Raw genomic sequence first — 17393 nt, 5'->3', positions numbered from 1 at the left:
TTGGCCAGAGCATTGATTAGCAGTTGTGTGAAATGATTTTTTGTTCTCACTCAGAGCAGAGATTACACTTGTGTATGTAACTGATCCAAGCCTCTGCAACATTGAACATTTGTCTTATTCAAAATTAATTTCCTGCTAATAACTGTCATTTTACTATATTTCCTCATTGAATATTAATGCTAGTAATGAGATTCCTTCTAAATTTAAATTTGAAAAACCATAAAGGTTCTTGTTTTGTTTTATTAATGTGTTTGTCTTACTGTAAGGGAGTTACTCTTGACATGCCAATGAGTAGAGAACTACAGAGCAGGATTGAGATGAAACATAGGGAGAAGGTCAAGCTCCTTCACTAACAAGGAGCAGACTTTGCACACCCCCAAAGTTTGAAAGATCCTTAGTAATATGTAAAATATGGAAATAAAGAATGGCATGCACCCACTGGGCATGTGCTATGGTTTTAATGTTCCCCCCAAAATTCATTGAAATTCAATTTCCAGTGTGACTATGATAAGAGGTAGGACCTTTAAGAGGTGATTAGGTCATGAGGACTCCTCCCTCATGAATAGGTTAATGCCATTATCACAGGAGTGAGTTGGTTATCACAGAAGTTTGGCCCTTTTTCTCTCTGTCTTGTGTGTTTGTTTGTTCTTCCACTATGTTATGACACAGCAAGAAGGCCCTCTCCAGATGCAGCTCCTCAGTCTTGGAGCTCCCAGCCTCCAGAACCATGAGTCAAATAAACTTTTCTTTATAAATTACCCAGTCTGTAGTATTCTCTCACAGTAGCAGAAAACTAAGACAGAGAATTGGTATTGAGAGGTGGATCTGTTGTTCTAACAGATACCAAAAAAATGCAGAAGTAGCTTTGGAACTGGGTAATGGGTAAAGGCTAGAAGAGTCTGGAGGAGCAGGCTAGAAAAACCCTAGATTGCCATGAACAGAATGTTAAAGGTGATTCTGCTAAGGGCTTAGAAGAAAGAGGAATCTGTAGAAAAGGTATGGAATTGTCTTAGATATTAAGTAGTCATGGCCAGAATGTTGATAGAAATATGGACAATAAAAGCCATTCTCATGAGGTCTCAGACAGAAATGAAGAACAAGGTATTGGAAGCTGGATTAAAGGTCATCCTGTTACACAGTTGCAAAGAACTTGGCTGAATTGTGTTGGTGTCCTAGGACTTTATGGAATGAAGAACTTAAGGGTGATTAACTAAGATGTCTCATGCGAGAAATATCTAAGGAGCAGAGCACTCAGGTTACTGCATGGCTACTTCTAACCACATGCATTGAGATGCTAGAGGAAAAAACTTAAAGACGGAAAGAAAGATTTGGAAAATTTGCAGGCTGGCCATGCAAAGAGTAAAAAAGCATGTAAAAGAGAGAATACTACAGGTGTGCCCAAGTGACCATTTGCTAAAGAGGTTAGCACAGATAGTGATTCAGGTGCTATTCACCAAGTGAACAGGAGAAAGACTTCAAAGGCATTTCAGAGGCCTTCAAGGCTGCGGCTTCCCATCACAGGCCCTGAGCTCTAGAAAAGCAGAATAGTTTCAGGTAATGGGCTCAAGGTACCTTCCATGGACTTGCTGCTCAGAGCCACAGTGGGTCTCTGCTTCCTGTGTTCCAGCACAGTGCATGCCTCAGCCAACCCCACCTATAGCCTAAGTGGGTTCCTGCAGTGTGCATGCAGTAAGCCTTGACAGTGTCCACATGGTATAAGTCTCCAGGCTCACAGAATACAAGAGCTGTGGGAGTATGGCTCTCTTCACCTTGATTTCAAATGATGTATCAAATAACCTGAGAGCCCAAGCAGAAACCTGCCACAGGTAGAGCCTCGACAGAGAGCGCTCACTAGGGCAAAGCCTAGTGGATCCGTGGGATTGGGGCTGCCACTGAGACCCCAGAGCTACAGGGCCACCTATAGCCAGAGTAGAAACTCCAGCCTGGGAAGGTCATAGGCATGAGACTCCAAGCCAAGAGAACTGAAGCATGGCTGAGCCCAGCAAAGACATGGGGTCGTGGCCACCTGAGGCTTTGGAGACCCAAATTCCCCAGTGTCCAGAAGGTGGCAAATAGAGTAAATGATTATTGTGGAAGTCTAAGGTTTAACACTGTTTTCCCTATTAGATTTTGGACTAACTCAGGGCCTCTTGCTCCTTTCTTTTTGCCTATCTCTCCCTTTTGTAATGGGAATGTCTATCACATGCCAGCACCATTGTCATATTTTGGAAGTAGATATCTTGGTGTTTTTTATTTCACAGGCTTACAGCTGGAGAGGAATTTGCCTCAGGACGAATCACACCTTGAGTCTCACCCATACCAGATTCAGACGAGATTCTGGACTTTGGACTTTTGAGTTTGTGCTAAAATAAGTCAAGATTTTTGGGGCCACTGAGATGGAATAAATGTATTTTTGTGTATAAGAAGGACATGAGTTTTGTGAGGTGAAGAGGCAGAATGCTATAGTTTAAATGTTTGTTTCCTCTAAAACTCATATAGAAATTTAATTGTCACTGTGATGGTATTAAGAGGAGGGACTATTAAGAAGTGATTAGGTCATGAGGGCTCTGCCCTTATGAATGCAATAATGCCATTATCATGGGAGTGGATTAGTGATTGAGGGATTTCAGCCCCCTTTTTCTCCATGTCTGTATGCTCATTTGTCCTTCCATCATGTTAGGATGCAACCCCTTGATCTTGGACTTCCCAGCCTCCAGAACGATGAGCCAAATAAACTTTTTTAAAAAAATTAATTACCTAGTCTGTGGTATTCTGTTACATCAGCAGAAAATTGACTAAGATGGTATGCTAGATTTGTTATGAAAGGTTAGGCGAGCAGATGGAATTGACTGACCTAAGAGGAAACTGAAACTTTAGGACTCCGTAATTAGCAGAGCTGTGGGAGACCTCTATGTTAGGCTGAGGTGTCTCACTCAGCTGAACACAGGAGGCTTTGAGGCTATTGTGGGGTTTAATAGGAATTTCAGTGGTTTCAGAAGATATTACAGTTGTATAAATTTGGTCAAAGCTAAAGATTGGAATGGTGTCTTCTCTTTAAGAGAATAATTAACTTTTTAGCAGTGTGCTTAATTAATCTGCAAATGAACATATTTGTATAAAAATGTTCATTATCGCCTTAACATTTTTTTTTTTAATTTTTTTTGAGACGGAGTCTCACTCTGTTGGCCAGGCCGGAGTGCAGTGGCGCCATCTCGGCTCACTGCAAGCTCTGCCTCCTGAGTTCACTCCATTCTCCTGCCTCAGCCTCCCGAGTAGCTGGGACTACAGGTGCCTGCCATCTTGCCTGGCTAATTTCTTTGTATTTTTGTAGAGACGGTGTTTCACTGTGTTAACCAGGATGGTCTCGATCTCCTGACCTCGTGATCCACCCGCCTGGGCCTCCTCAAAGTGCTGGGATTACAGGCGTGAGCCACCGCGCCCAGCACATTATTGCCTTAACATTTTTTTAAAAAGAAAGTTGCTCACTCTAGCTGAAATAAAAGCCCTTGTAGTTTGTTTCTTCAGCCTCCAACATAACTATATCCAATCATGACCTCCCAACATTCAAATTATCAAACACTAATGTTTCTGAGTCAAACAGGCAGTTGTTTAAAATATTTTTATTCCCATTTACCAATAATACACAAAAACCATGACAATTGTCAGTGATCATATTTGTGACCTAATTTTTCAGAAATTTGGTTCTTACCAAAGTTTATTAAAGTTCCTAACTGTAATGTGTTCACTGGCTTTGGAAGGTCTTGGATGGATACTCTGTTGGCATAAAGCTCCTTTAGCCAACAAAAAAAAAAAACCCTTTTCTGGGTGTATTTTTAATTACTCAGTACAATTACTGAGTAATTAAATTTGAATGTGAAATATTGGAAAACTAGTTTGTTTTTATTTTTCTCCAATTTAGAACTTGTGGCAGGAGAAATGTGCATAAATATTTGAATGTTTTTAGATGCGCAATCTATTGAAAGCAATAATTTATTGCACTTAAGACATGTTCATATGTGAGTTTTATATAAAGGTTGAAACTGCTTTTCACGAAGGTAAAGAATTATTTTAATTTAAAGTAAACACACACAAAAAAGGCAAAAATAGTCAATCAACACCATAAGGCATTGTTGCTTTTTCTTATAACTTACAGATAAAGCAAATTTTCAAGTCCTTCAAAAGCATTTCTGGAAATCTTTCTGATGTGGTTGTTGTTCAGCAGACTGAAAGAGCAAAAACAAACAAATAATTCCCAAATGAGAAACAGACTGCAAACATTAAAATAGTTCTGCTAAGTATAGTGATTTACACAACAGAAAAATATTTACTGACATGGTTCACTAAATTTGGAAATTTATACTTTAATTCCTTATTCAAAAAAGTGACATAAAACATTAATTTGTCACAAAGACTTTTCAAAAGTAACTTATATTTATTAAATTACCTTAAAACATTCCTAAAACAACATTGCAACCCAGAGGTAAAATTCTTGTTCTCCTGAAGCATATCATCTAAAAGGAAAATTATCAACATAGTCATGGTAACAAAGGAACGTATTCCCAAACAAACAGATGGAGAGTATTAAACACTCAGGCTTAAGCATCTTCCTTGGAAAAATAAATATCACAGATATTGACACACATTAGACTTTCATTGTGTATTTGTTAAACTGTCAAACCAAGAGTCAATTACACCACAGGAAGTGAGGCTTTTATTATAGTAGTATCCAACGGTCTAAAAATGATTTCTAAAAAATCCAGGGAGAAAAATAACAGGTGGCAGAAATAAATCGAATTTGAACCGTAAAACAAGTTACAGAAAAATCAACTTTCAGTAACTTTGAAAGCTTCAGTAAAAGCACCCTGGCAAATGAAAATTATAAATTTTTTTCTAGTAAAAAAGCTTAAAATTTCTTTCAAATTTAAATTATTATGGCATGTCTAAATATAGAGGGAAAGTCTGCTAATTAGATTGGCATACATGTTCCTGAATATTCTATAATGTCTAAAACCCTCAAAGCTTCTAAAAATCTACTGCCAAAGTCCAATGCTGGAGGATTCACTTTTAGTATATTATAAAATATTTGCTTTGTGGGGTTTTTGTATGAATGATTAGGAAAACAGAAGTGCTTTGGCCATTGGAGCAGGTGATTATTTCAGTTATTATGCACAATTTCACAGGCAGCCTAGAGATCCCCAAGCTCATCTGTTCCTAACTGATTCACTGTAGTCCTCACTGTTAAATTCCCCAAACAGCATCTGAAGTGGCTGACACCTCACCTATGGCACCAGAGCCATTTCTCACCATTTGTGACTGCCTAGTGTCCTGGCCATTAGGAGGCAGAACAACCAATCTACAGCTTGCATTGGAGGTGATGCCATACAGAGATAATGTCAATTTTCATGGGTAATTCTAAGCTTCAGTCAATGAGCCATTCAACTTTATAGTCCACCATGTGTTCAAGGAATTTTTAAACAGGCTGAAATCAATATAAGTAGTTAATGTGTAATTAATACCAGACACAAACCTTGTCCTGGGAGAATTTGCTGTTTAGGTACTCTCTCATTCTGTTGTTCAAAATCAATTAATGCACTTCTGTTAGGTCCCCAAACCACCACCATGCAAATATATTTACTTGAAGAAATGACTACTCTGTCCACCTTAGTCTATTAAATACAACAGGCACCAATGCATGTAGAATAAACTATACATGTGTGTATACATACATATGTGCATGTGTGTATGTAATTTGCACTTCTGCTATGATGTGTGTGTATGTGTGGTATGTGACACATGTGTATAGTCTCAACCTCATATTAATAACAGATCACAAAAAACAATTTGAGTGACTATTTTCTTAAATCTTCCAACGATGGTGCCTAGGAGAGAGAAATTGACTCATTTCATACAAAAGATGTCTTTGGGCATTAGTGTTAATTATCTTTCAAAGCCACAGTGAGAAACGGAAAAGATATTACATACCATAATTAGTCTTTCTTCAGTATATTAAATGTGCTTGAAGCCTATGTTTCTGCATATTCTTTTAGAGTTAAATTTTAACAAAAATAAATCATAAGATTTCAAAAAAATTACACTGAAACTATGATGTGCATAACCTAAAGTATGAGATCAAACAATTTAACTTGTTTTCTTGAAAATTATTTTATTGCTGACAAGAAACCAACTCATTAAAATGGTTCACAGTTGAATGTATTTTCCAATCACAAGTACATATTTCTTGTCAAGTTTTATTCAAAGCATTATGGTTTCCATCAAAATATCTTTATTATAATTTTAATGGTTGGAACCTTACCCAAGTAATGTTTTGGTTAAGTGGTTATAGAAACCGTCATTTATGTTATTTTGTTTTATTATTCAGAAAGAAAATGCATTCAAAATTTATGAGTGGGTCTGCTAAAATTCAGGGCATAAAATAATACCTAACATTATTTCATCAAAAATCAGCACAAGCTTAAGGAAATTTGTGGCTGTACCCTATATCCTCATGATGCCCATGATGCCAAAGGAACAAAACAAAACAAAAAAGAAGCAAGCAAAACTCCCAAGAAGAAAATGTAAAAATGTTACAGTTTTTACTGAGAAAATAAAACAGCTTCTGAAAACAGGATATCTGAATATGCTGATGATCAAACTTTTGGGGTAAAAGAGGAACCAGCAATATAGACCAATGGCCCAGTTTATTAGCTGTATCTTTTTTTGCTGAAACACAAAGCCTTACCCAGAGTATGCCCATATACACTTGCATATTTACTATTATAGAAATGTATACTATGTGGTTGGAAATATTTTATTAAAAACCAATAAGTGACTGCTAGAAAAGATTAAGGCTATTTGCATAGTCATCAATTCATTAAAGTGTAAAATAAAAAATAAAAATAATAAAATTTATAAAGAAAAATAGAACTCTCTCCCACCTCACATAAAATTTCTACTAGGATAATGCCAAGATTTACGCCAAAAGTGAATCATTATCTCTACATTTAAATACAAATAATATATTTTTTGTAAGGGGCAATCATGTTGGTCTGTTCCTGCTTGTTATGGTTATGCTTATTTTCATTTGGATACTCCAGAAATATGGTTCTGCTACTCTTAACATGAAAGGGTTGTGAACTTCATTTCTGTGCATACCAAAGTAAACATAGTATGAAACTTTCAATGAGCATAAACCATTATTCTGGAGTGATTTGCATAGTCACCAAGCAAGAGATTCATGGCAAAAGTCACTTATAGCTACCCTTGATAATCTGTCACAGCCACAGAAAAATATTTATATGATCATAAACAATGCATAAATCATTTGCAGTTCAAAACTGTAAGAAAAAAGAGGAAAAGGAGCAAGGAAAGGAAGTCAGGCTGATTTAAAGAACATAAATTTATAATTTTTCCAACTTTTATTTTAGATTCAGGGGCACATGTGCAGATGTTACCTCAGTATATTGCATGATTCTGAGGTTTGGGGTATGGATAATCCCATCACCCCGGTACTGAGAATAGTACCAAATAGTTTTCCAGCCCTTGCCACCTTCCCTTCCTCTCCACTCTAGTAATCCCCAGGTTCTATTGTTGCCCTCATTATGTCCATGAGTATCCAATGTTTAGCTCCCACCTATAAGTGAAAACTTGTAGTATTTGTTTTTTTGGTTCCTGCATTAATTCACTTAGGATAATGACTTCCAGATGCATCCATGTTGTTGCAAGGAACATGATTTCATTCTTCTTATGGCTGCATAGTATTCCATGGTGTATATGTACCACATTTTCCTTATCCAGTCTACCATTGATGAACACCCATGTTGATTCCATGATTTTGCTATTATGTAGAGTGCTGTGATTAACATATGAGCGTATGTGTCTTTTTGGTAGAATGATTTGTTTTCTTTTGGATATATATCCAGTAATAGGATTGCTGGGTCAACTGGTAGTTCTGTTTTAAATTCTTTGAGCAATCTCCAACCCGCTTTCCACAGTGGCTGAACTAATTTACTTTCCCATCAACACTGTATAACCATTCCCTTTTTACCACAGCCTCACCCACAGCTGTTGCTTTTTATTACTTTTTAATAATAGCTATTCCGACTATTATTATACAGGTAGTATCTTATTGTGGTTTTGATTTGCTTTCATCTGATAATTCGTGATGATGAGCATTTTATCATATATTTGTTGGCCACATGTATGCCTTCTTTTCAGATGTCTCTGTTCATGTCCTTTGCCCATTTTTATTGAGGTTGTTTGTTTTTTGCTTGTTCAATTGTTTAAGTTCCTTAAAGATCCTAGATAGTAGACCTTTATCAGATGCACAGTTTGCAGATATTTTCTCCCATTCTGTAGGTTGTCTGTTTACTCTGTTTTTAGTTTATTTTTCTGTGCAGAAGCTCTTTATTTTTATTAGGGCCCACTTGTTGATTTTTGTTTTCTTTGCATTTGCTTTTGAGGATGTAGTCAAAAATATTCTCCCAGTGCCCATGCCCAGATGGTATTTCGTAGGTTTTCTTCTAGAATTCTCAGAGTCTGAGGTCTTAGATTCAAATATTTAATCCATCTTGAGTTAATGTTTGTATACAGTGAAAGGTAGGAGTCAAGTTTCATTCTTCTACATATGGCTAGCCAGCTATTCTAGCATCATTTATTGAATAGGGAGTTTTTCCCCCATTGCTTATTTATGTCGACTTCATCAAAGATCAAATGATTGTAGGTGTGTGGCCTTATTTCAGGGCTCTGTATTCTGTTCCAGTGGTCTATGTGTCTGTTTTTGTACCAGCACAATGCTGTCTTGGTTACTGTAGCCTTCTAATATAGTTTGAAGTTGGGTAATGTGATGCCTCTGGCTTTGTGCTTTTTTTAAGATTGCTTTGGTTTTGGAGCTATTTAGGGTTTCATATAAATTTTAGAATAGTTTTTTTCCAATTCTGTGAAAAACTGCACTGGTAGTTTGCTAGGAATAGCATTGAATCTATAGATCACTTTGAGCAGAATGTCCATTTTAACGGATATTGATTCTTCCAATCCATAAGCATGGAATATTTTTCCATTTGCTTGTGTCATCTGTGATTTCTTTTAGAAGTTTTTTTGTTTATTTTCCTTGTAGAGGTCTTTCACTTCCTTTGTTAGGTATATCTCTAAGTATTTGTGTGTGTGTGTGTGTGTGTGTGTGTGTGTGTGTGTGTGTGTCTACTGTAAATAGGATTGCATTTGTTTTCTTTTTTTTTTTTTTTGAGATGGAGTTTCACTCTTGTTGCCCAGGCTGGAGGGCAATGGTGCGATCATAGCTCACCGCAACCTCCGCCCCTGGGTTCAAGCAATTCTCCTGCCTCAGCCTTCTGAGTAACTGGGATTACAGGCATGTGCCACCATGCCTGGTTAACTTTGTATTTTTAGCAGAGAAGGGATTTCTCCATGTTGGTCAGGATGGTCTCGAACTCCCAACCTCAGGTGATCCATTTGCCTTGGCCTCCCAAAGTAATAGGATTACAGGTATAAGCCACTGCGTCTGGCCTAGGACTGCATTCTTAATTTGGCTGTCAGCTTGAAGGTAATTTATGTATAAAAATGCTACTGCTAATTTTTGTATGTTTATTTTGTATCCTGAACTTTGTTATCAGTTCCAGAAGGTTTATGGTGGAATTTTTAGAATTTTAAGGCATAAAATCATATTGTCCACAAAGAGAGGTAGTTTGACTTTTTTTCCTATTTTGATGCCTTTTATTTCTTTTTCTTGCCTGATTGCTTTTGCTAGCACTTTTAGTACTATTTTGAATAGGAATGATGGGTGTTGGCTTCCTTGTCTTATTCCAGTTCTCAAAGGGAATGCTTCCAATTTTTGCCTGTTCAGTATGATGTTGGCTGTGGGCTTATCATAGATGGCTTATTATTTTGAAGTATATTCCTTCAATGCCTTGTTTCTTGAGAGTTTTCATAATGAAGGGACGTTGAATTTCATCAAAAGCTCTTTCTGCATTTATTAAGATGATCATATGGTTTTTCTTTTTTAATTCTGCTTATGTGGTGAATCACATTCTCACATTTATTGATTTTCATATGCTGAACCAATCTTGAATCCCAGAAATGAAGCATATGTGATCATGGTGAACTAATTTTTTGAAGTGCTGCTGGATTCAGTTTGCTAGTATTTTGTTGAGGAATTTTATATCTATGTTCACCAGGGATATTGGCCTGTAGTTTCATTTTTTATTGTATCTTTGCTAGGTGTGTATATCAAGGTGATGCTGGCTTCAGAGAATGAGTTATGGAAACGTGCCTCCTCAATTATCTAACATAGGTTTGAGTAGAATTGGTGTCAACTCTTTTTTGTACATCTGGTAGCATTTGGCTGTGAATCCATTCGGTACAAAGCTTATTTTGGTTGACAGGTTTTTATTACTGATTCAATTTTGGAAGTTGATATTGGTCCATTCAGCATTTCAATTTTTTCCTGATTCAATCTTGGGAGATGTGTGCTTACAGGAATGTATCAATTTCCTCTAGATTTTCTAGTTTGTATATATAGAGGTGTTCATAACAGTCTCTGAGGATCTTGTGTATTTCTGTAGGATTGGTTGTAATGTCTTCTTTGTCATTTCTGATTGTGCTAATTTGGATCTTCTCTTTTTCTCTTTGTTAATCTAGCTAGTGTTCTATCCATCTTGTTTGTCTTTTTGAACAACCAACTTTTGGTTTTGTTGATTCTTTGTATGGATTTTGGGTCTCAGTTTTATTCATTTCTGCTTCAATTTTATTTACTTCTTTTCTCCTGCTAGTTCTGGGGTTAGTTTGTTCTTGTTTTTCTCATTTTTCCAGGTGTGATATCAGATTGTTAATTTGAGATCTTCCTAATTTTTTGAGGTAGGCATTTATTGCTCTCAACTTTCCTCTTAACATTGCTTTTATTTTGATATGTTATGTATCTGTTTTTATTTCCAATAATTTTTTGATTTCTGATTCATTGTTTACCTAAAAGTCATTCAGAAACAAGTTGTTTAATTTCCATGTAAGAGTGTGGTTTTGAGAAATGAAATTGATATATATTTTTATTCCACTGTGGCCCAAGGGTATGACTTGCTATTCTTATATCAAGATATAATAAATTATATCTTACATAAATATATATTATATCAAGATATAATTAAATTATATATTGTTATAATTTTGATTCTTTTAAAATTTATTGATACTTGCTTTATGGCTAAGCATATGGTCAATCTTGGAGTATGCTCCATGTGCAAGTGAGAGAATATATATTCTGTGGTTGATCCATGGAGTATTCTGTAATGTTTATTAGGTTTAACTGGCCAAGTGTTGTGTTTAAGTCTATAGTTTTGTTTTGTTAATTTTCTGCCTTGATGCTCTGTCCAATGTTGTCATTGGGGTGTTGAAGTTCATGACTATTACTGTGTGGCTGTCTAAGTCATTGTAGATCTAGAAATACTTGTTTTATAAGTCTGGGTGCTCCATTGTTGGGTGTGCATATATTTAGGATAGTTAAGTCTTCTTGTTGAAGTGAACCCTTGGTCATTATGTAATGCCCTTTGTCTTCATTTTACTGTTGTTGATTTAATCTCTATTTTATCTGATATAAGAATAGCAACTCCTGCTTTTTTTCTCATTTGCATGGCAGATTTTTCACTAACCCTCTGCTTTGAGCCTATCGGTGTCATCATGTGTGAGTTGAATCTCTTGAAGACAGTAGATGGATGGGTCCTCTTTTTTTATCCAACTTGCCACTCTGTGCCTTTAAAGTAGGGCATTTAGAATATGTACATTCAATTAATACTCATATGTAAGAGTTTGACCCGATTACAAAGTCGTTAGCTATTTGCTTTGTAGTAGTTTCTATTGTGTTTTTTTTTTTTTAATGTATAGGTTCTGTAGGCTATGCACTTAAATGTGTTTTATGGTGGTAGGTATCATTCTTTTGCTTCCATGTTTAGAACTTCATTAAGAATCTCATGTAAGGCTGATCTGGTGGTGACGAGTTCCCTTAGCACTTGCTTGTCTGGAAAAGATTTTATTTCTCCTTTATTTATGAAGCTTATTTTGGTGGGATATGAAATTCTTGGTTGGAATCTCTTTTCTTTAAGAATGATGAAAATAGGCCCCCAAACTCTCCTCACTTGTAAGGCTGTTAGCCTGATGGGCTTCCCTTTGTATGTGATTTTTTTTTCTTGAGCATTGACTTTGGACAGTCTGGTGACTATACGCCTTGGTGATGTTTGTTTTGTGTAGTATCTCACAGGTGTGCTCTAGATTTTTTGTATCTAGATGTCTACATCTCCAACTAGATTAAGGAAGTTTTCTTGAATTATTCCCTCAAGTACATTTTCCACGTTGTTTGCTTTTTCTCCTTCTCTCTCAGGAGTACCAATAATTCATAGGTTATTTTGCTTTACATAATCCCATATTTCTTAAAGACTTTGCTTATTTAAACATTTCCTTCCTTCTTTAAATCAGATTATGTTAATTCAAAAGACCAGTTTTCAAGCTCTGAAATTCTTTTATCTGCTTAGTCCACATAAATTTATTATTAAGTGAATTTGTTAACTTTTTTCTTCATGCATATTTCTCAAAAAAAGCAGATTTACATATTAAATATAGGAGTGACAAATTCTAAGACTTCAAAATTCAAATGTTATTTGAAACAAATGTTATTTGAAACAAATATTACTTGAAAGAAAGATCTAGTTATTCTGAAAATTTATGTTAAGGACCATGTGTTTCTTTTGATGTACATCAACTTAAAAAATCCTTTGTCTCACATTTTCACTTCGTCGTGTATCTTTTATTTATCAACTTATTAAAAACTCTTTGTAAGCAAAAAATTAAATATTTGTTTATGTTTTAGATTATTTTTTCAAAGTTTATGTAATTTCTAATTTTAGCTTTCTTTATTGTTTTTATTATACAGACGTTTTAAATTTTTATTGTGCTTTTTCTTTATGGCTTTGGATTTTGTATCATACTTAGGCTTTCCTGAATCTAAGATTACATTAAAATCCCAATATTTTTCTTAAGCTTTCTAGTTTCATTTTAATGCTTTAATCTCTGAATCATCTTGAATTAATATTTTTTCCAAATTATTTACATATTATCATTACTATTGATCGATATATTTATAGTTTCCCCTGTGATATGCAATATTAATGTAATTATATGCAAATCTCCAACATGTATCTGGTTCCCTTTCTAGACATACTGCAATGGAAATATTTCCAATATCACTGTTTTTTAATATTTTACTCTTCATATAGGATAGTTTCTACCCCTCTTTTTTACTATTTTAATGATTAATTTTAAAGATTTTTTTTCCCTCCACACACTGCTTTGAATGTGTCCCAGAGATTCTGGTATGTTGTGTCTTTGTTCTCGTTGGTTTCAAAGAACATCTTTATTTCCACCTTCATTTCGTTATGTACCCAGTAGTCATTCAGGAGCAGGTTGTTCAGTTTCCATGTAGTTGAGCAGTTTTGAGTGAGTTTCTTAATCCTGAGTTCTAGTTTGATTGCACTGTGTTCTGAGAGGCTGTTTGTTATAATTTCTGTTCTTTTACATTTGCTGAGGAGAGCTTTACTTCCAACTATGTGGTCAATTTCGGAATAAGTGTGGTGTGGTGCTGAAAAAAATGTATATTCTTTTGATTTGGGGTGGACAGTTCTGTAGATGTCTATTAGGTACACTTGGTGTAGAGCTGAGTTCAATTCCTGGGTATCCTTGTTAATTTTCTGTCTCATTGATCTGTCTAACGTTGACAGTGGAGTGTTAAAATCTCCCATTATTATTGTGTGGGAGTCTAAGTCTCTTTGTAGGTCACTCAGGACTTGCTTTATGTATCTGGGTGCTCCTGTATTGGGTGCATATATATTTAGGATAGTTAGCTCTACTTGTTGAATTTATCCCTTTACCATTATGTAATGGCCTTCTTTGTCTCTTTTGCTCTTTGTTGGTTTAAAGCCTATTTTATCAGAGACTAGGACTGCAACCCCTGCCTTTTTTTGTTTTCCATTTGCTTGGTAGATCTTCCTCCATCCCTTTATTTTGAGTCTATGTGCGTCTCTGCACGTGAGATGGGTTTCCAGAATACAGCACACTGATGGGTCTTGACTCCTTATCCAATTTGCCAGTCTGTGTCTTTTAATTGGAGCATTTAGCCCATTTACACTTAAAGTTAATATTTTTATGTGTGAATTTGATCCTGTCATTATGATGTTAGCTGGTTATTTTGCTCGTTAGTTGATGCAGTTTCTTCCTAGCCTCGATAGTTTTTACAATTTCACATGTTTTAGTGTGTAGAGGGAAATATATAGCACTAAATGCCCACAAGAGAAAGCAGGAAAGATCCAAAATTGACACCCTAACATCACAATTAAAAGAACTAGAAAAGCAAGAGCAAACACATTCAAAAGATAGCAGAAGGCAAGAAATAACTAAAATCAGAGCAGAACTGAAGGAAATAGAGACACAAAAAACCCTTCAAAAAATTAATGAATCCAGGAGCTGGTTTTTTGAAAAGATCAACAAAATTGATAGGCTGCTAGCAAGACTAATAAAGAAGAAAAGAGAGAAGAATCAAATAGACGCAATAAAAAATGATAGAGGGGATATCAGCACTGATCCCACAGAAATACAATCAACCATCAGAGAATACTACAAACACCTCTATGCAAATAAACTAGAAAATCTAGAAGAAATGGATAAATTTCTCGATAAATACACCCTCCCAAGACTAAACCAGGAGGAAGTTGAATCTCTGAATAGACCAATAACAGGCTCTGAAATTGTGGCAATAATCAATAGTTTACCAACCAAAAAGAGTTCAGGACCTGATGGATTCACAGCCGAATTCTACCAGAGGTACAAGGAGGAAGTGGTACCATTCCTTCTGAAACTATTCCAATCGATAGAAAAAGAGAGAATCCTCCCTAACACATTTTGTGAAGCCAGCATCGTCCTGATACCAAAGCCCGGCAGAGACACAACCAAAAAAGAGAATTTCAGACCAGTATCCTTGATGAACATTGATGCAAAAATCCTCAATAAAATACTGGCAAACCAAACCCAGCAGCACATCAAAAAGCTTATCCACCATGATCAAGTGGGCTTCATCCCTGGGATGCAAGGCTGGTTCAACATACACAAATCAATAAATGTAATCCAGCATCCAGCATATAAACAGAACCAAAGACAAAAACCACATGATTATCTCAATAGATGCAGAAAAGGCCTTTGACAAAATTCAACAACCCTTCATGCTAAAAACTCTCAATAAATTAGGTATTGATGGGACATTATCTCAAAATAATAAGAGCTATTTATGACAAACCCACAGCCAATATCATACTGAATGGGCAAAAACTGGAAGCATTCCCTTTGAAAACTGGCACAAGACAGGGATGCCCTCTCTCGCCACTCCTATTCAACATAGTGTTGGAAGTTCTGGCCAGGGCAATCAGGCAGGAGAAGGAAATAAAGGGTATTCAATTAAGAAAAGAGGAAGTCAAATTGTCCCTGTTTGCAGATGACATGATTGTATATCCAGAAAACCCCATTGTCTCAGCCCAAAATCTCCTTAAGCTGATAAGCAACTTCAGCAAAGTCTCAGGATACAAAATCAATGTACAAAAATCACAAGCATTCGTGTACACCAATCACAAACAGAGAGCCAAATCATGAGTAAACTCCCATTCACAATTGCTTCAAAGAGAATAAAATACCTAGGAATCCAACTTACAAGGGACGTGAAGGACCTCTTCAAGGAGAACTACAAACCACTGCTCAATGAAATAAAAGAGGATACAAACAAATGGAAGAACATTCCATGCTCACGGACTGGAAGAATCAATATTGTGAAAATGGCCATACTGCCCAAGGTAATTTATAGATTCAATGCCATCCCCATCAAACTACCAAAGACTTTCTTCACAGAATTGGAAAAAGCTACTTTAAAGTTCATATGGAACCAAAAAAGAGCCCGCATCACCAAGTCAATCCTAAGCCAAAAGAACAAAGCTGGAGGCATCACGGTACCTGACTTCAAACTATACTACAAAGCTACAGTAACCAAAACAGCATGGTACTGGTACCACAACAGAGACATAGATCAATGGAACAGAACAGAGCCCCCAGAAATAATGCCGCATATCTACAACTATCTGATCTTTGACAAATCTGACAAAAACAAGCAATGGGATAAGGATTCCCTATTTAATAAATGGTGCTGGGAAAACTGGCTAGCCATATGTAGAAAGCTGAAACTGGATCCCTTCCTTACACCTTATACAAAAATTAATTCAAGATGGACTAAAGACTTACAGGTTAGACCTAAAACCATAAAAACCCTAGAAGAAAACCTAGGCATTACCATTCAGGACATAGGCATGGGCAAGGATTTCACGTCTAAAACACCAAAAGCAATGGCAACAAAAGCCAAAACTGACAAATGGGATCTAATTAAACTAAAGAGCTTCTGCACAGCAAAAGAAACCACCATCAGAGTGAACAGGCAACCTTCAGAATGGGATAAAATTTTTGCAACCTACTCATCTGACAAAGGGCTAATATCCAGAATCTACAATGAACTCAAACAAATTTACAAGAAAAAAACAAACAACCCCATCAAAAAGTGGACGAAGGACATGAACAGACACTTCTCAAAAGAAGACATTTATGCAGCCAAAAAACACATGAAAAAATTCTCATCATCACTGGCCATCAGAGAAATGCAAATCAAAACCACAATGAGATACTGTCTCACACCAGTTAGAATGGCCATCATTAAAAAGTCAGGAAACAACAAGTGCTGGAGGGGATGTGGAGAAATAGGAACACTTTTACACTGTTGGTGGGCCTGTGAACTAGTTCAACCATTGTGGAAGCCAGTGTGGCGATTCCTCAGGGATCTAGAACTAGAAATACCATTTGACCCAGCCATCCCATTACTGGGTATATACCCAAAGGACTATAAATCATGCTGCTATAAAGACACATGCACACGTATGTTTATTGTGGCACTATTCACAATAGCAAAGACTTGGAACCAACCCAAATGTCCAACAACAATAGACTGGATTAAGAAAATGTGGCACATACACACCATGGAATACTATGCAGCCATAAAAATGGTGAGTTGATGTCCTTTGTAGGGACATGGATGAAACTGGAAACCATCATTCTCAGTAAACTATCGCAAGGACAAACACCAAACACCGCATGTTCTCACTCATAGGTGGGAATTGAACAGTGAGAACTCATGGACACAGGAAGGGGAACATCACACTCTGGGGACTGTTGTGGGGTGGGGGGACGCGGGAGGGACAGCATTAGGAGATATACCTAATGCTAAATGACGAGTTAAGGGGTGCAGCACACCAACATGGCAC

At 36.3% G+C, this 17393-nt stretch overlaps 1 protein-coding gene across 14 annotated transcripts in view; it reads right to left on the bottom strand.

The window, feature by feature from the left end:
- PXDNL (peroxidasin like) overlaps nucleotides 1–17393 on the bottom strand; it is a 480152-nt gene that overhangs the window by 266920 nt on the left and 195839 nt on the right. For all 14 annotated transcript variants that reach the window (XM_058444093.1, XM_058444094.1, XM_058444096.1 and 11 more), the window contains one exon: nucleotides 4152–4223. Coding sequence is in view for 6 of the 14 variants with exons in the window: in XM_058444089.1 (XP_058300072.1) it covers nucleotides 4152–4223 (72 nt within the window). In the remaining 8 variants the exon portion in view is untranslated. The remainder of the gene's footprint in view (nucleotides 1–4151; nucleotides 4224–17393) is intronic.

This window comes from Hylobates moloch, unplaced genomic scaffold, assembly GCF_009828535.3.
Source record: "Hylobates moloch isolate HMO894 unplaced genomic scaffold, HMol_V3 SCAFFOLD_9, whole genome shotgun sequence".
In the NCBI taxonomy this organism is placed as follows: Eukaryota; Metazoa; Chordata; class Mammalia; order Primates; family Hylobatidae; genus Hylobates; species Hylobates moloch.
The sequence above is the reverse complement of the archived record's forward strand: the minus strand, read 5'-3'. Positions and strand labels throughout refer to the sequence as shown.